The sequence below is a fragment of the Tympanuchus pallidicinctus genome, unplaced genomic scaffold (genome assembly GCF_026119805.1).
Source record: "Tympanuchus pallidicinctus isolate F22 unplaced genomic scaffold, pur_lepc_1.0 scaffold4, whole genome shotgun sequence".
NCBI classification, from domain to species: domain Eukaryota; kingdom Metazoa; phylum Chordata; class Aves; order Galliformes; family Phasianidae; genus Tympanuchus; species Tympanuchus pallidicinctus.
Genome location: NW_026294758.1, coordinates 34772620 through 34791964, shown reverse-complemented (window position 1 = coordinate 34791964; position 19345 = coordinate 34772620). Strand labels below are relative to the sequence as shown.

General features: G+C 41.6%; 1 protein-coding gene across 5 annotated transcripts; it reads left to right on the top strand.

Annotated features, from left to right (window-relative positions):
• Positions 1–6116: 6116 nt before the first annotated feature.
• IDNK (IDNK gluconokinase) lies at positions 6117–16085 on the top strand. 5 transcript variants are annotated; one of them, XM_052700785.1, is made up of 5 exons: positions 6117–6191; positions 6861–6891; positions 7282–7368; positions 10508–10551; positions 15052–16085. In XM_052700785.1, exons 3-5 carry the CDS (start codon positions 7339–7341, stop codon positions 15395–15397), a joined length of 420 nt encoding a protein of 139 aa, XP_052556745.1. In that variant the 5' UTR covers positions 6117–6191; positions 6861–6891; positions 7282–7338; the 3' UTR covers positions 15398–16085. The 5 variants fall into 5 exon arrangements, with proteins under 5 accessions (XP_052556745.1, XP_052556747.1, XP_052556743.1 ...); XM_052700787.1 differs by lacking the exon at positions 6117–6191 and adding an exon at positions 6316–6564; XM_052700783.1 differs by lacking the exon at positions 6117–6191 and adding an exon at positions 6492–6568.
• The last annotated feature ends 3260 nt before the right edge of the window (positions 16086–19345 follow it).

The following is a 19345-nucleotide window of genomic DNA, read 5'->3' as shown; positions in this document are numbered from 1 at the left end:
TCTTAAAAAAGTGTGTGATGTTACTTTTTTTCTTGTCACCAGGGATTTCACCTGACTGTTGTTACTTTTCATATATCACTGAACGTGGCTTGGTGACTACACCAGACAATTCCCTCAGGACTCTGGGATGCACCTCATCGGGACCATAGACTTGTGGATGTTCTGTTCCCCAGATGGTCAAGATCCCGATCTCTGCTCACAACAGGGTGGATGATGCTTGCCCAATCCCCTCCTTTTGAATCACTTTTTCAAGTGCTCTTTTGAACCATTTGTTCAAGGGCTGTGTGATGAGCAGTTATTAGAGAAGATCAAAGCAAAACAGTTGTTGAGTACCTCAGCCTTTTCCTTGCCTGTTGTTATCAGTTTGCCTGCATCACTCACTGTGGGGGATTACATTTTCTTAGATTTCTTTTTTTTGGTTGAGGTACCTGGAGAAGCCTTTCTGTTCTTCTCGGCACACCCTTGCCAAATTTAGTTCAAGCTGAGTCTTGGCTTTCCTGACATCATCTCTACACAGCCTTGCAGCTTCCTTATATTTCCCATGATACCTGATTCAGACAGGAGTAAAATCAGTACAGCTCTGCTGATGTTCTCTTCAGCCATTCTAGATTTATTTCTGAAGAGACTAAATCAAATAAATTCTTCCCATAAGCTTGCAGACTTTATCTCCAGCCTGTCCTTCAGTAACACTGAGATTACTCTCAGTCGCACGTATCTTAGGCCTGCTAGCAGTAGCTGTACAGTCACTGGAAGCACTGTGCTCTGGCAGCCTTCCACAAACAGGTAGAAAGACCCTGGTATTTTACTGACTCTGCTCCAAAGGAACACAAAAGCCCAGGCATAACTCCTTGGCTTTCACAGTCACTTTTGAATTGCGCTACTGCAGCTCTGTTTGTGACTCTGGACTAAAAAGAGTGTTATTTCCCCCACTTTCTTTTCACACAGTAAACATGGCAGATTAAATAGCACATTATTTTATGACCTCAAACTTTCAACATTATTTTCATTGTTAAGCACTTCTCAGGAGTCCTTATATTAACGCACTGATTTTGATCAGGTCGTGTGGAGAAACTTATGTGGGAAAACAGACTTTGAGGTTTTTACATTAAATTAATTTTGGTAAAATGCTTTTGGAGTGGGTATTGTAAGATTTACTCTGGACTCAAAGTATAGACTATAATATTAAGGTGTTTTCAAGGCCTAGGAAACAATCACATAAGAAAACAACTAGCCTTCTCTTTCTTTTTTTTTTTTTCTTTTTTTTTTTTTTTTTTGTTCATCTGAAATGGTTTTCTTAAAAGTGAATCAACTAGACATTGTTTTGACAGTATTTACTGTGTTTTTGCTGGAAAAAAAAATATACGTATATTTAGCTTAGAAATAACAAATTCCAACCACATTCATTCCCTTTTTACTTGGCATTTTTTTTTGTCCTGTAAACTGGAAATACAAGAAAAATTATTTACAACTCTCATTCTTTATTTCATGTGCAACATACTCCCTAGCACTGCACTTCAGCATGAAAATATTTAATTAAGTAGCATGTACAAATATTTAATGTGATTTTTAACACCTACAGTTGCTTTAGTTTAATTTACTAGTCCTAAACTTCTGAAAATTTGGCAGATTCATCAGACTGATTAATTTTATACTCAGTACTGGGAAATTCTATTGGGTGCTGAGACGCATTTTGTTCTCTTCAATCTAATGTGCATATATAGCATACAAAAGAAACAAAAAAAAAGTATACAAAGGAAGAAGTTTAGACAGTGTATTGACTTACTCTGCATTACAAACTCTAAAAAATCTTGGCTTAGGTTCAATTCACACAGTTAAAATTTGACATTGATTTACTTCATAATGAGGTCTAATTGTGACTAACAAAACACCCCACTATAAGTGACACTACTTACAGTGAACATATCATATCAGTTTGTGGTCAACAATATCCAGGATCTCATTTAAGCCCCAAAAGTAATTTGGGACATAAGCTGCCTGAAGGACAGTTGTTCTCTCATTTCATATTCAAAAAGTTGGGACTACCCAGTGTACCTGAGCCTCATTTTTATAAGAAATGGATGTTCGTGATGCTGGATGTTGCTAAAAAGTGTTAAGAGGCCTGTCTTCTTTTATAGCCATTCTCCATCATGTTGTGATAAGTTTCAATTAGGAACTACAAACAGAGGGAGCAGGCTCTTTAGAAAAGGGGGGGGGGGGGGGGAATCTGCTTATTTTCTATTTCTTTTCACTTTGCTTTTTACAGTACTCTGAACAAAACAAATCCTTAGCATCTCTGGGAAGAAAATTTAAATAAATATACTTTTAGGAAAGCTAGAATCCTTTAATTCTTTGTGTTACCCTTCCCTACAATTAGACAACTAGTTTAAGTAGATGATAAACCTTTTTTACTTCCAAGCATTCAGTATCAAACACTTACTCTTATCAGAGAGCCTAAGAAAAAGATCAATAATCTTCCAAAACACTACAAAATAGACAATAAATACCATTCAAACATTTTAAAATACAGTAGCTTAGAAAGTCTTTAAGGGCTAGAAACATGCAATGAGTTTTCTGTCAGATCTTCTAGAGCTTTTGACTTTCTAAGATTCTTGACTCTTTGCTCTTTATCACTGTATCTTAATTTCACCTGGTAAAGAAAATATTGTAAGATACTTATGTTCCATTGTCTCCCATTTTGATTATGTAAACGTATTTCAGAATTCATGAAACCAGACAGCTTATTTGTATAACTACATCAAAGCTTCAGAATCAAGTTATATACTCTGTCAATGTGGGAGATACGAATTTTAAATAGTAGGGAGAAGGCACCTGTGCCAACTATGGCAAATGCTCTGCAATGGAACTACATCATCAGAATAAATTTCCAGAGATATACATATGTGAATAAACAACAAAGATTAAAATGAAGCTCCTCCATGTTATTAAATAAAGAAAAGCTGAAGGGGAAAAAAAAAAAAAAAAAAAAAAAAAAAAAAAAAAAAAAAAAAAAAAAAAACAAGAAAACAAGAAAAAGAAAAGAAAGAAAGAAAGAAAGAAAGAAAAAAACCTCTTGCCTGCAACTAAGATGGACTGGAAAGAAAATTCTCATTCACCTCAATCTAACGGACTCATGTACCTCAGTGAAGGTATCTATAACTTGTTTAAACACATCTCAAACTAGATACTGAAGCATACATGGTATGATTTTGTTAGGACAACCTTTTGTTTTATCCAGTCAGCTGTCCAGCAGGTTATTAACATGAATTATATTTGCACAAATCAAGTCAACCACATCTGAAGGAAATCTGAATATAATCATCTTCTTGCTTCTCACATTACTTCTAGGCTCCTGTGTTTGTACAGTTTGATTAGTTTTCTCCCTCTCCGTTTTCCCACAGTGTCTGCACAGTGCACTGCTGCTCACACAGCCCTGAGGATGCATTCCCATGGTAGTTTAAGTAAAAGAGAACTCCACGGAAGACTTTCAGCAAATATACTGATGCAAAAAATAGCTGCCATATGACATCACTTCAGCTCGGCATAGAGCTTCTTACAAAATGTAAAGTTACAAGCATTATAAGAAAAAGATGTCTGAGAAACCCATTCTTCTGTTTTGTAGCAATAAAACCAGGCAAAGTTGTGATAATTTATAACAAAACCAGTTGTGCATGGTAGGTTTGCTGCATAGGCAGCAAACAAAATCTCAAATACTGTTGTGACAGAAGAATTAATATTTTAATTACAGGAGTGGGAACAACAGATGCAGTAATGGCTCCAGTGTTAATACGACCACAGGTATTTTCAAGTTTGTTCTATTGTATCCCAAGAATTCTCATTTTAAAGAAACATTTCCCTCTGTTTCATGATTAATCAGCCAATAAATTGAAAAGATGCCAGGAAAATTCAATTACTTTAGCACAATCATACTGCTATTAAAGTATAATTTGTATTCAGTCATTGGACACCTTAAAGTAATCATCGTGGTCTGTCTGTAATTTGAGGACTGGCTGCTTGGGTGATAGTCTAATAACTTGGAAGAGTCGACTCATTGTTGAGAAAGTCTTAATAGGTATGTGAAATCTTAGTTGAATTGACAGAGACAGATAGCAGGGGGGAAAAAAAAGAAAAAAGACATTCATCTTTCATAACATTTCCAAGGTGTTCCATAAAGGAAAAAGAATCATGCTGACTGAGATACTTAATGTACTTTCAGAATTTCTTATTCAGCTCAATTCATATAAAGTCCCATTATTTGTTCTGGTTTCAGAAACTGGGGTTGACTCAATCATCCCAATTTTGGAGAAAGGCTTCTATTTGAGAAACTGTTGATATAATGTACTTAACTGTTAGAAATTTAGTAATTTTAATCCTTCAAAGGGGGAACTAATATAAAAGCATAGAAAAGAAGAAGAACATTATATATATAATTAAGAATCATCCCTGCTATTAGATCTCTAAGGTTTGCTTTACTTTTGTATATTCAGGGTATGATGAAACTATTCATTCCACAACCATTTAAGCAGCCCTTACACATGGGAATGGGGAATGGGGAAAAGGGAAGGGAAAAGAGAAGGGAAAAGGGAAGGGAATGGGGAAAAGGAATGGGGAAAAGGAATGGAGAAAGGGAATGGGAAAAGGAATGGGGAAAGGGAATGGGGAAAGGGAATGGGAATGGGGAAAGGAAAGGAACTAGGAACGGAAAAGGACTGAGAACGGAACAAAATGGAAAGAAAATATATATAATGAAAACATGGAGATACTTTCCTTTAAACTCAATTCTCCCAACTATTTCAATAAACCAATTTTGTAATTGCAATGTCTATTAGATATTTGTTGTAAACTAAAGAAAAATAAGAACTTTTCTATCAACGTGTATGAGAGGAACCAGAAAGGGAATTTTGGAACAGAAGTGTTAAATGTAATCATTAATAAACATTAATAAACATTAATTATGTTGTATCACTAAACTTGTTCATTGAAGACCTCTTTTGTTATGTCAAACCGAAATTTCTCATAATAATGACTGTGTAACATTCGGAACTAGCACTGCTGTGGAACAGTTTAGTACCTGTAATGTAACATGCTTACCATCTACTATCTATTGTTGATGACAGTGGCCCCTAAGAGGTCAGCAGCTGGCTCTCACAGTTGCAGCAGAGCATTCACTATGATACAGTTACCTTTGGTGTCCGAGCACTGTTGCAGTTTTTCCTGGGTACCCCTTTCCTCTCTCAATGCCTTTATATCAGCTAAGGGGCAGCTATTTTCACCACCTGCCAGCCATTATTCTTTTAGAAATGAGAGATGGCTGAGCTTTTTCTGCTAGCAGATTGAGTGCGTGTCTACCTTTCCATAGATTTTGGACTGCAGTTTCCAGATGTTCAGTCGCTAGAAGTGCCTACCAAGGCTGACCAACCAAAACATGTAAAAACCCGCATGCCCCTTCCCACAAGCAAAGCAATGCTTCCACCTTCACACAGCAAAGATACCTGTGCTGGAGGAATTAATGACTGCAGTATCTCTGCGTTACACTTGCTGTGATCAAGCACATAAGCACGAGCTGCAGGCCTGAGCCACCTCACACCCAGCCGAGTGCTGATCCCTCAGCTTTCTCTACCTAGGCCTCTTAACTTATATTCCCTGCAACTCACACATACTACAACACTTGCTAAAAGGCAAGAAGAAAAAAGCAGTTGCTCCACTCACCGGTTCTAGTCATCTGTATGCTCTGCCTAGACTGCAACATTTTCCACAAAGATGCTGTCACCAATCACACAGGGGAGATCTGTCACTCCTAGCTGCTGCTATGCTGCATTCCCCATCACAGCACCAGCAGCAGACAGCAATCACTTCACATAGATTTAGATGTGATCAAACTCTAGGAGAAGTGACGATAAAAAGCTGAAAATCAGCCAGATAGGAAAGCGACGATGATCGTTTTCCTACAGAGACTGCACTGGAAGAAGTGACATTTGAAGTCACGGCCGCACAGCATGAATTCTCTGGGTTAAACTCAAGCTACACGCCTGCGAGCAACAAGTGCCTCCTCGCCTCACCTCGCCGCTCTGGCCAGGCAGCGCCCAGCCGCCAGGCGGAGCCGCTCCCGCAGTAACGAGGAGCGGGTCGGGACGGCCTGCGGGGCGGCGGTGCCAGCTCGTGCTCTCGTGAACCTTTAAACACACGGAGCAGAGGTAACCGCGGCGCGGATCAGTAGGCTAAGTATGATGGAAGGGCAGAAGTCCGTAAGCAAAGGGGAAGCGGTATGTACAAACAGCCGTGCACGCTCGACAGTTCTGTCAGACGTGTTACATAAGCGGGAGCGCTAACTGCCGTGCGCTTCCTAGGGAGCTGTGAGCGCAGCTCTGGGAACACCGGGCAGCAGCGCCCGGCCCGCCTGCAGAGCCGCACGGCGGGGGAGGGCTGCCGGAGGGACGCCTCTGTGCCAGGGGCGGGCCGGACCGAGGGGCGGTGGCGGCGGAGAGGAGGGCCGCGCGGAACGGGCGGGGCTGCGGCGGGGCTCGCCATGGTGCTGCTGGTGGTCATGGGCGTGAGCGGCTCCGGGAAGTAGGTGCCGGGCGGCGGGGCGATGGTCTGCGGTGCAACCGGCGAGCCGCCGGCGGCAGGACGTCCGCGGCTCGGCCAGGCACAGCCATCCCGCAGCAGGCCTCAGCCTCCGCACGGCTGCACGGGTGGGGAAGGGAGGCGCTCTGGTTTGGTTCTTCGAAGCGTGGGCTTGCAGTCACGCCTGCTTTTATTTTACGGCTATAAACAAAGATTTGTCTCCAAATAGATAGGTTTAGTTCTGGGAGCCCTGTCTCTCGGAGGTGCCGGAATAACGAGCTCCTTGTGCTTCTTTGCAGAACCACGGTTGGGTCACGTTTGGCAGCAAAGGTATGGCTGCATTCTGTTCTTCTACCGATGTGACTTCTTAGCTTCTCGCTCTGTGCGGCAGCCCACCGCTCTTGGACAACTGGCACTTACTCGTGCTGCAAACGTGGCAGCTTCACGGCGCAGTCTGCCTGCTCACTGAAGCCGGTTTGGGCAGCTATTGCAAACACAACATAGAAGGAACAGACATTACGTGTCAATCATTACTGTTCTGCCGAGCTCATAGTTGTGGTAAAAGTCACTGCATTAATGGTGATTCATGCTGAAGTGTAAGAGGCCTCTAGATTTTAGGTGTCTTGATTAATTCTGGGATCCTCAATAGGATCTATCCAAATCTGATTTGGCCGAATGATCCTTCCTTCTTTCTTTCTTTCTTTCTTTCTTTTTTCTTAGCTGGGATGGAAATTCTATGATGCAGATGACTATCATTCTCCAGAGAATAAAAAGAAGATGGCAGCAGGAATGCCACTAAATGATGAGGTAATTTCTATGAATTCTGGAAGAGTAGAGTACTTTGTCTTTGCAGCCTCTGTCAAATCATATTACAAAAAATTGTTTCCTTTATAAACACAGGTTGATTGTCTAGATCTGTAGATTAGGGGAATCACAGCACTACAGAGGTCAAAAGGGACCTCTGGAGATCATCCAGTCCAACCCTCTGCTAAAGCAGGTACCCTACAGTATGTTGCGCAGGAAACTGTCGTGATGGGTTTTGAATAAGCACGGAGGAGGAGACTCCACAACATCCCTGGGCAGCCTATTCCAGAGCTCTGTCACCCTCACTGTATAAAAGTCAATTTTCATGTTCTGATGGAACTTCCTGTGTCTGTTGCCCCTTGTCCTGTCACTGGGCACTACTGAAAAAAGCCTGGCCTCATTCATTTGACTGTACATTAGATATTTATAAGCACTGATAAGATCCTCCTTTAGTCTTCTCTCCAGGCTGAACAGTCTCAGGTCTCTCAGCTTTTTCTCAGAAGGGAAAAGGGAGATGCTGCAGACATCATCTCATCATCTTTGTAGCCCTCTGCTGGGCTCTCTCTTTCTTGAATTGAGGAGGCACAGTACTCCAGACGGGGCTTCACCAGTGCAGAGTGGGGTGGGAGGATCATCTCCCTCAACCTGCTGCCCCTGCGCTTCTTTGGGTGCCCCAGGGAGCTATTCCTCTACATCAATGCATGGAACTTTAGATTACATGTTTTCTGCCTTAAATATGTTAAGACACACAAAGGTCTTTGCGTTTCTCTATTGAAGTAATCACTTTCAATTACTGCAGTTGTTACTCTGTACTTTTTTTTTTATGTGCTCCTGCTTAAAATGAGTTTTAAGAACTTTTCGTGGAAAATCTCTAGCAATATAAGGCTGAACGTGGGAGTTCTTTAATACATAAAAAAATGTTCTAAATATTTATTAAAAACTTTCATCTAGCTGGAAGTTCACCAAAGCCATTGTCATGTAAAACAGAACTGCATAATTGAATGATCAGTGTTACTGGTGTGTGGTACCAAGCAAGTATCTCTTCTATAACATCAGTGGTGCAGAATTATAAAGGCCTCCTTGAAAGGCAGTGGAAAGTGAACCTGTAATTATAATAACAAGAAAATGTTGTATTTATCTATCCATATTTTCATTTGCTGCCCTCATCCAGTAAGAGCTGCACAGAAAGGTGAAATGGGATCAATAGTTCATCACTCAGCTGGTATGACAAAAGTTGCTGAGAGCTTAAGGTTTAAGAACAGATTATATTAAGAAGCCAATCAATCACTCACACTGCCTTTGCCAAACTACTGAGCAAAGGAGTTGCAAAACTGTGGCTATGAGTGCATTTAGTTGTGGTTGCTGCTGGCATAAAAATTATACAGTTATCGCAGATAACTAAATTTAGATCTGTCTTAACACCTTGCAGTAGTTCCTGAAAGCCTCAGCCTTTTAGAGAAGGGAAAAGAGAAAACCATTCAGAGTATAAGCTGCTATCTGAGAGAAGACTACGTTTGAATCGTAAGGAGGATCCGGGGAACTACAGGCCTGTTAGCCTGATCTCGGTGCCACGGAAGGTTATGGAGCAGATTGTCTTGAGGGAGATCATGCGGCATGTGCAGGGTGACCAGGGGATCAGGCCTAGCCAGCATGGGTTTGTGAAGGGCAGGTCCTGTTTGACCAACCTGATCTCCTTCTATGATCTAGTGACCCATCTGGTGGATGAGGGAAAGGCTGTTGATGTGGTCTACCTAGACTTCAGCAAAGCCTTTGACACTGTCTCCCACAGCATTCTCCTGCAGAAGCTGGCAGCCAGAGGCTTGGATGGATACACTCTTGGCTGGGTCAGGAGGTGGCTGGAGGGCTGGGCACAGAGAGTGGTGGTGAATGGAGTTAAATACAGCTGGCAACCAGTCGTGAGCGGTGTTCCCCAGGGGTCGGTGCTGGGGCCTGTCCTCTTCAATATCTTTAATGATGACCTGGATGAGGGCATCGAGTGCACCCTCAGTAAATTCGCAGATGACACCAAATTGGCTGGAAGTGTGGATCTGCCTGGGGGTAGCGAGGCCCTACAGAGGGATCTGGACAGGCTGGAGAGCTGGGCTGAAGCCAATAGGATGAGTTTCAACAAGGCCAAATGCCGGGTCCTGCACTTCGGCCACAACAACCCCAGGCGACGCTACAGGCTTGGGGCGGTGTGGCTGGAGGACTGCGTAGAGGAAATGGACCTGGGGGTATTGATTGATGCTCGGCTGAACATGAGCCGACAGTGTGCCCAGGTGGCCAAGAAGGCCAATGGCATCCTGGCTTGCATCAGAAACAGTGTTGCAAGCAGGAGCAGAGAGGTGAATGTTCCCCTGTACTCAGCTCTGGTGAGGCCGCACCTCCAGTATTGTGTTCAATTTTGGGCCCCTCACTGCAAGAAAGACATTGAGGCCCTGGGACGTGTTCAAAGGAGGGCAACAAAGCTGGTGAGGGGTCTGGAGCACAGGCCATATGAGGAGAGGCTGAAGGAGCTGGGAATGTTCAGCCTGGAGAAGAGGAGGCTCAGGGGAGACCTCATTGCTCTCTATAACTTCCTGAAGGGAGGCTGTAGTGAGCTGGGGGTCGGCCTCTTCTCTCGTGTCATCAGTGATAGGACCAGGGGGAATGGCTTCAAGCTACGGCAGGGGAGATTCAGGCTGGACATGAGGAAGTATTACTTTTCAGAAAGGGTGGTCAGGCACTGGAACGGACTGCCCAGGGAGGTGGTGGAGTCACCGACCCTGGGGGTGTTCAAGGAAAGGCTGGATGTTGTGTTGAGGGACATGGTTTAGTGGGAGCTATTGGGAATAGGTGAACGGTTGGACTGGGTGATCTTTTAGGTCTTTTCCAACCTTGGTGATTCTATGATTCTATGAACTATATTGTAGTAGCAAGAGGGAATTTATCTGTTCTTCAAAACATTTTACCTCCATAAGATATTTGCAGGTGTATGTAAAAAACAGGATGCAAGCAGTGGTAGCAAACCTATATGAGGAAGGATGACAATGAAAAATGAACTGGCTATACATATTAATGCTAATAAATACTCCAGATGTTAAATATGATTCTTTCAAATGCATTTCACATACAATTTTGAACTAATTTGTTTTGTTTCTAGGACAGGATTCCATGGCTTTGTGCATTGCATGATATACTGAGGAGGTAAGAAAACCTCTAGATTGAAGGAATTTTGGGATAAAGACAAAATAAATAAAAAACAAGACCAAAAAATGTTCCAAAACAGAAATGTGTGCGGTAATGTAAAAACTTTTGCAGCTAGTAAAGGCATTCCATTTTCAATAATCTAAGGTGCCATAATAATTTCTAAGGGTGTGATAATCCCTGAATAATAGTTTTGGGAAAATTGTTGCCAGTAATAGTTTTGTTTTTTCCTTCTGTCTACAGATCATTTCAAGGATAATAAGCCCAACAGTATCTACTTAAAAAGGGCATAACAGAGAATATAAGGACCATAATAGTAGGATAAAAATTTTTAGAGACATTTGTATTCAGAGATTTGTCAGGTGATCAGCTTTTTATTAAACTCTGTATTATAGTGATTATATACTTTCTAACCTCAAATAATCCTACCTCCACTATTCAGAGGCAAAGGTAATTCAAAGTTTTCTTGAACTTGAAGGTGAGAATAGTAAAACGTGTAGCTTTAAACTCACCTGTCTTTAACTTAATATGTTATGCTAAACTCTTATTGCTTTGTAAAAAACAATCAGGGGCATGGTGGCCCAGTTGGTGTTCTCAGTCTTTCCAATAAAAGACAAATGGTGTAAGAGGGAAGACACTGAAATTGCATTCCCACAATTGGTTGTGAAGCTGGCAATGGTGTTTTGGTTTCGTTGATGATGGGAACTTGTTGGATAATTAGCATCTGGTAGAGTTGTGTCCAGCTTGTTTAGTGAGGCAAATCTGTCTTTGCCTGAAGGATGTCTAACCTGGAAATGTGGGTTTTAAAGCAGGAATGACAGGAGAGAGAGAGTTATCAGCGGTCTTGTGAAGGGTAACAACACTTTGTTGACAAAAAGAGGGCCTGGAGTGATGTAAATAACAGAGAATAAAAAGCAAGCAAGATTGGTCTTAGCTGATTTCAGTTCAAACATTTGCATGTAAGCAAGGAACTGGCAGTAGGGAATGATTCCAAAGGAGAAAAAGAAGGGGGGAAAAACGCAACAGACCATTTCTGGGAAATACTGGAGTGCCTGTGAGATGTCTGCAGGTTTATATGTGCAACATGAGACATAAACATGGGAACTGTGTGCAGTTGTGGGGCTGTGATCTTGTTGGAACCATGGAGGTTTGGTGGTGTGTCTCAAACGGTTTGAGTACTGCACTGGATGAAGGTGAAGTCTGGAAGTCAAAGAGGAAGAGCTGCCCTTTATGTGAGAGAGCAGCTGAAGTGCATACAGCCTGCGGTTGGCTGAGGAGCCAGCTGAGAGCTTACAGGTGAGGACTGAGGAGCAAACCAATGTTTTGGCAATGTAGAGAGTGTCTGCTTTAGGAACAACACAGCTAAATATAAGCAATGCAGAATGTTCTTGGAGAGCATCAGTGACACTTTCTGACTCAAGTGACAGAAAAGCCAGCAAGAAGAGATGCTTTGATGGATCTCACACATACAAACAAGGGAGGGCTTATCGGAGCTCAAAGTCAGCTCTAGATGCAATGACCATGAGACAGTGGCATTCAGGTTCCTGTGGGGGGAAAACAGGTAAGAAGCAAGAGTGCAATCCTGTACTTGAGGAGAACTTACTTCAAGAATCTGCTTGGAAGCATTCCATGGGATTAAGACACTGAGGAAAGAGGGGTGCAGAAAAACTTGATGTTCATAAATCACCTGTACCAAGCCCAAGTATAGTCCATCCCAGCAAGCACAAAGTCAGCCAGAAATTCTGAGAGGCCTGTGGGTGAACAAGGAGCTCCTGGAAAAGCTGAAGCATAATGAGGAAGCACACAGAGGGAGAAAGCAGAGATAAGTAACCTGGGAAGAATACAGAAGCACTGTCTAAGGATGCAGGGATGCTGTTAGGAAAAACAAAGCCTGTTTGAAGCTGAATTTGGTGAGGAACGACGAAGGTAATCAAGAAGGGCTTCTGTCAGTACGTAAGTAGTGAAAGATAGACCAGGTGTCTGATATCAGACTGGGCAGAGGTTGCAGTGACACAGTCTGTACCACAGCCTTCGCCAATTTAGTCTTTACTAGGAAGACTATATATATGTATTTTTTAAAACGAATCCCAGGCTTTTTCCATGGACACCCGTGGTTAAGTCTGGATCAAGGAGGATCTTCTCCTGGTAGAAGAGGCGCAGATTAGAGAATACTTGAGCAAAGTGGATTTAACAAGGAACACTAAGGAACCTGGCAGATGTCATTTTGGTGCTACTCTCAAGTGATCTTTGAACAATCATGGCAATAGGGAGAGGTGCTTCATGACTGGAAGAAAGTAAATAATACTTTATAATCAAGAAGAGAGGAAAGGGGAAGACACAGAGAACTACAGGCTGGTTAGCCTCACCTTGATCTCTGGGAATATGATGAAACAACTTGTTTTGGAAACCATTTCCAGGCATGTGAAAGAAAAGGAATCATGAATAGTGAGTGTGGATTTACGGAGGTGTTGTTATACTTGACAAACCTGATAATCTTCTATGATGAAATGACTGGCTTAGTAGATGAGGGGAAAGCAGTGAATATTGTCTACCTGAACATGAGGCTTTTACAGTGTTTCACATGGGATCTTCTTAGAGAAGATGATGAAGTATGGGCTGGTGAGTTGGACTGAAAACTGTCTGAGAGGCCAGGCTTAGAAGCTGGTGATCAGTGGCACAAAGTCTACTTGGATGTAATTAGAAGTGTGCTACATGGGTAGAGACTGAATCTGATCCTATTCAACATCTTCATATGTGATCTGGGTCAAGAGTATACCTGAAGCAAGCTCGCAGTTGACCCACCTGGGATGAGTGGCTGACATGCAAGACTGCCAAGCTGGCATTCAGAGGAACTTAGACAGGAGAAGTGAACTGACAGTTCAACAAAGAGCAATGTAGTCCTGTGCTTTGAAAATAAGTCCAAAGCACCAAGACATGCAGAGGGCTGCCCAGCGGGAAAGCAGCCTGGCAGGAAAGGCCCTGCAGGTCGCAGTGGACAAAAAGCTGAACACTAACAATGAGCTCTTGCTGCTAATGATATCCTGAGGTGCTTCAGGAGAAGTTTTGCCAGCAGGTGGAGAGAGGTGATCCTTCCCCTCAGTACTGGTGAGGCCACACCAGGAGTACTGTGTCCAGTTCTGGGCTTCCCAGTAAAAAACAGAGCTACTGAAGAGAACCCAGTAAGGGCTGTGAAGATGAAGGGACAGGACTACCTCTCCTACAAGGAAAGGCTGAGAGCTGGGATCATGGAGCCTAGAGGTGAGGGGGGGATTTCACCAGGGTGGCTATATATCTGAAGTGGGGACTGCAAAGAAGACAGAGCCAAACTCTTTCAAGTGGTTACCATAACAGTTCAAGAGGCAGTGGGCATGAACTGAAGCTTGAGAGGAACAGTAAGGGCGACTGAGCTCTAACAGCAAGCAGACTGCCCAGAGCTGGTGGACTCCCCATCCATATTCTAAAGCTGTCTGAACACGATGCTTGCTGTAGGCGTCTCTGCTTGAACACAGGATTTTAGACCAGATGACCTCCAGAGACTCTTTCCAATCTCAATCATTTTGTGAAGCTTCAAAGAGTTCTATAGAATGTTCAAATACTGATTTTTGCACTCTGTTTCCTTGGTTTTATCTTTTTTTTTTTTTTTTTTTTAATTATCACCAGTATCAGATATCTTTTTAATTTTTCAATGATCTGGACACTGAATGCATTTTCTGAGTTTCATGTGGCAGAAGTCTGCTAAACTGCTGGCACTCAACCTCTGGGGCAATTTGCTGCCTATTCAGAAGCACCTAGGGTCTGAAACATAAAGAGAGGGGGAGATTTAGTCTGGCAAGGTGCCTGCTGAAAACCATAGAGATTAGCACTTGGCACAGCTTGTCATGGCTCATTTCACCCATTTGCACCTTTACTGCAAATGGAAAGGGTGATCATTGCAGCCAACAGTTGCCCTTAACTTACAGTCTGCTGCCAGTATGCTATGTTCCTTCTTGGATCACAGAATCAATTAGGAGTAGATGGAAAGGGAATCACTGTGTAACATCAGCCACTTATTTTCAAAAAATGTACTGAATTTTGCTTATATAGATCATCTCAAAAGTTATTCTTCAAAAATGTCACGTCTAGCCACTTTCCTCTAATGTGATCTCCTCCTCACACTCTTCTTGCTCTAGCTTTGCATAATGGCCACTGCTTCCATGTGCATACCAAGTGATCTTATCTTGTTAGAGCATGGGTTCATTTCCTGAGAAATTTGTCTTGATTATTATGTTAGATCCACTGTGTTTTGTAACATGCCAGCCAAGGCTGCTGCCTAACTCCAGAAACTTCCCAAAATCAACTCAACAGTGTGTTAATTGCACTGTTGCATAATTGAAGCATAATTGCAGACATGTGGAAGCACATGGCATTGGTGTGGCCTGCCAGTACTCCCAAAGCTGTCCTCTACAAGGATACAGGGCTTGTCTCTCATGACAGTGTGTTATTTGTTGTCATTTTTGATAGAGAAGAATCATCTAGACAAGATGCAGTTCTGGCCTGTTCAGCACTGAAGAAAATCTATAGACATATATTAGTCAGTGGAGCATCTGCAATTGGAAACAGTCAGTCAGAGAAACCAGGAGAAAATGCAGCACTGAATATCCTCTTTGTTCATCTGGATGGTCCTGCAGACCTCATTGCTCACCGCCTGGAGAAGAGGAGAGGACATTTCATGCCACTGAAACTACTTCAGTCTCAGTTTGATGCTCTGGAGCCTCCTACAGCACCAGAATGCTTTATTACTGTCAGCCTAGAAAAATCTCTTTCTGAGATAGTGCTGGAGATTGAGAGAGCCATTTTTTCAGGGTGAGGCTTTTCCAAAATAAGTTTCTAACTCATACATGCAGACATTCCATTAGCAACATCATGCTTATGAAGTGTTATTTTAATTGTTTTTAAGTTAATCAAAGAAACTATTTTTTTCCCAATATTTAAGTGAATTACAATGTTAAGAACTGGTTTGCTACTCTGGTATTTTTGTCATGGCTCTATAAAAGACATAAAAAATGAAGCTTTAAAGAACTGTCAATAATTTTAAAATTCCTCAGAATGTGAACATAAAATTGTGCTAGTATCTAAATACAGCCTGCTTTTGAAAATCTCATCAAGGATCATGCACAATAATTGAATTTCTTTTTCAATTTTTACTGCCAAACATGGAGACAGACACATCTAACAAGTGATTAATTAATTTATAGCTTTGTTAGAAGCTGTATGTTTATTTTCCTGCAAGTATAAAAGACAGGAATACACACGATGAAGTTCCATGCCTGACACTGTCGCTGTCTCACTGACAGATTTTTAACACTCTAGTTTCTGTGTTTATGTTCTTGCCAACCTCCCCAGAGCAGTGAGACCTCACCACTTCTTTAATACTTTCACTGAATACCAAGCTGGAAGCTACAGAGGGAAAAAGGTGGTGGTGGTAGTGGTGAAGTAACATACAAAATACAACTGTATGAAAAGTTATGGAAATAAATGAAATATCAGAAGCATCATTGTGGCTCTTAAGTAGTGTCTTTCATGTATAAACTGTATATTTTTAGAAAGCATATAATGAGACGAATGGTAAAGTAGCACTGGATGCAAGATTGAATGATTTTTTCTTCTCTTAAATATTTGTTCTCTTCCCTTTCTCTCTGCTGGCACACTTCAGCCTCCCACCACAGGCTACGCCCACTCCGATACATTCTTACGGATATATTTTCATACAACTACTTTAACGCTTAGGAGCAAAAAAAATTCTATCGTTTTCCTTTCCTTTTTTTTTTTCTTTTTTCTTTTCCTTTTCAGTGGGAATTTCCAAACACAATTACCTAGCTCAATGGAATTAAGATTGGAAGATGTAGGTGTTCTTTCGGTCTGTTTGGATTTTCAAAATAACTCTTTACATCTTATAACACAGAAGGTACTTTTTTAGCTAGCCTAACTATGAAAACTCTGCAGGTAATTTCTGTAGGAAAGATTCCACGAGTCAGACCTGATAGCATCATATTCATCTGCTATTGCACATTTATTAGGCTGTGTGTCATGCAAATTTTTAGAAGGACTGATGAATTACAAACATGATGCTTCAAAGTACCTTTGGAGTTATATTTCCCTGAACAACTAGTTGAAAACCATTTGCCTTCTCATTTTGTGTTAGTATTCAGTGCTTTGTGGTATATCAGTACATATTCCTGCTCTTAGATCAGTGCTATAAATGCTCACTGTGAGCTCTCAGAGGCAAAGCTACATGCAAGAGTCATCTGGGTGCTTTTTATCAGCCTCAGACCAAGTGACCCAGAACTGAAACGTGATCAGACACTATGAAAATCAAAGAAATGGCACCCTCTTGTGGTGCCTCCGCTTTTGACAAAGACTGTTCTTGCTATATGCCATCTATTAAAGGATTTATGCCCACTTTTTTTCCCTTCCCCTCTCCCCGCTCCTGCGTCCTGTTGCAGTCATGATTTAGACTCTCAAATTCAACTGTTCACTGTTTTCAAGCACGAGTGCTTCAAAAGCTAGAGTCCAATTTTCACACCATGCTCATAGATTAGCTGATATTAAGAGCAAATTTTGCTCAACATTTACCGGGTCTCTCAGGTGTAACAGCTTGGTTTGGAAATCTGCTTTTTCTGAACAACGTTTTTTTTCTTGCAGTTCACACTACTTCAAGTATGGCTATTTCTATCTTCAATAACAGGAGCATTTCCACTCTTTAATGTATTTGCCTTTAACTTACAAAACAAAATATTTCCACAGTTCAAATGAGACTGAAAGGGGAGGATGTTAAGAGAACTATTTAACATGCCAATTATGTCATGAATGATAGTTGTAGTTCCCATTACTCTAGCTCAGTACTTCAGCCCATTGTATCCTTAGCAATTCCCACCTACATCTCTGCACTAAAATAAGACACCCTTGCACCCCATTATTCTTGCCTCCACATTAACTAGAAGTTGACGGCATCTAAATCCAGTTGCATTTAATGGAGCTAATAACCACACCAACCTCATCTTTCCAAGAAAGAGCAGCAGGTAATCAGCAGCTGAAAGGGAAACGCACCACCTTCGTGCTGTTGTGATATCCAATTTCTTAAACCATCATCACAGTGCTACAGATCTGAACTTGGCAGTGCTCAATGCACAGTGGTTTGTAGGAGTGGTTGGCTTTTTCCCCAACTACAGGGAAATCCTGCTGGGTTCCTATAGGCCTGTTCACATGTCAGGGTTGCAGGAATGCAGAAGCTGCTTGAGAAGAACACTGGATCACTGGACTCCCATTTCTCAGGACTATCTGTGGATCCCAGCTCCACTATTTGAGGATACTGCTTAAGAAATAGTTTTCAACCTGGTAAGTAGTGTGCTATCACAGTTCGAAAGACAAGAAAGCATTACTTTCATCATATTCTGTGCATCAGGGCAGAGGGAGGAGGCAATCTGTCATCTAACATGCTAACCACACACAGCAGCTCCCGTTTTAATGAGGCAGTGCACGTGTGCAGGGGAAGATCCCAGGGCAGTCTCCCTACATCAGTTTTATTTAAGCACACAAACAATTCTGCACATATATGTACATTTATTATTATAAATAAAATGAATTTAGCAGGTTAGTAGGGATGTTCTATTCAGACTAATTGCATCTTAGCTCTGATTATTTGGATGGAAGCTTTCTGTCCATATTTTGAAATTAATTTAACAAAGGCAGCAAAAAAATGAAGAAGAAATATCTGGAAAAGGAAATAGCTTTTCCTGTCTCAGCCAAGAGCATAAGTTCTCTACAGAAGGCATATGCAATCCTTTCTTAAGAATGTATGCTATGCTTATTACATCCCGTGTACCCACTACAACTAAAAAATATGTGCATTTTGCAGTGTTATATTGAAGAAAGAAAAGTGTTGAACTCCAATAATAGGCCATCTCTAACTGCACAGGGAACTTATTGAAGGAACAGACCCAGTTGCCTGCCAGCTCAATTCTGAAGTGAGATGGTTCTGTTACTATGCAGACACTAACCCAAAGGAACTGGAAAACATCCTTCAATAAGTTCCCATCTTGCTGCCACATTCCCAGGAATACTCTACCACTGTTGTTTAATTTGAATGTTTTGTTTCAACTTTAATTTTTTAAATGGCATAAGATGGGTAACACAGGTAACGCTTCCGTAACTTTCAGCCTTTTTTTCTTTTTGCACATTACTATCACCATCCCTAGCAGCAGTGTGATGTCCAGGCACAGCAGTTCATGGTAGGTAGTTGCATCAGATCTCATTTGTTCAGTGCCATGAACGAAGCAGATACTCACACCCTTTTTTCCCAGTCCAAAAGGCCATCAGCAGACTTTAAGATATTTAAGTGCTGAGTTAGCTGTAAGACTGCTAATGGACGACTGGGAAGCTATTTCTGAAGAATTTTAAGGCAGCACAGGAATGTACGCTGTGGCACAGGGGAAGTGACGGGAATATTGCAACACTGTTATACTACCAAGTGCGCTCTTTTGCCTTGGAAGAGGTAATAAAATGGGATGGCACTTATAAACTCTGTTTCACCTACTGCTATTTTGTTTTCTGACAAAAGACGTATTCTCCCTATACAGTAGATGGTCGCTGTACTACAACTATTTACAAAGAAGTTAGTGTTGCTACTACTTGGTTGTAGATAAATAATGGCTGTACTTTAGGAAGTAGGTTTAATTCAAGGAATCACTGTATAATTTAGGTCAAACGTCACCTTTTTTCAATTCTAATAGAATTTCACTTCAAATACAAGGTCTTG

Bases quoted from the DNA above. Each gene is read 5' to 3' on its own strand.
- IDNK (XM_052700787.1), top strand. From the start codon at position 6,524: ATGGTGCTGCTGGTGGTCATGGGCGTGAGCGGCTCCGGGAA. The intron at 6,892-7,281 runs GTATGGCTGCAT...CTTTTTTCTTAG, and splicing joins GGTCACGTTTGGCAGCAAAG to CTGGGATGGAAATTCTATGA. The intron at 7,369-10,507 runs GTAATTTCTATG...TTTTGTTTCTAG, and splicing joins GAATGCCACTAAATGATGAG to GACAGGATTCCATGGCTTTG.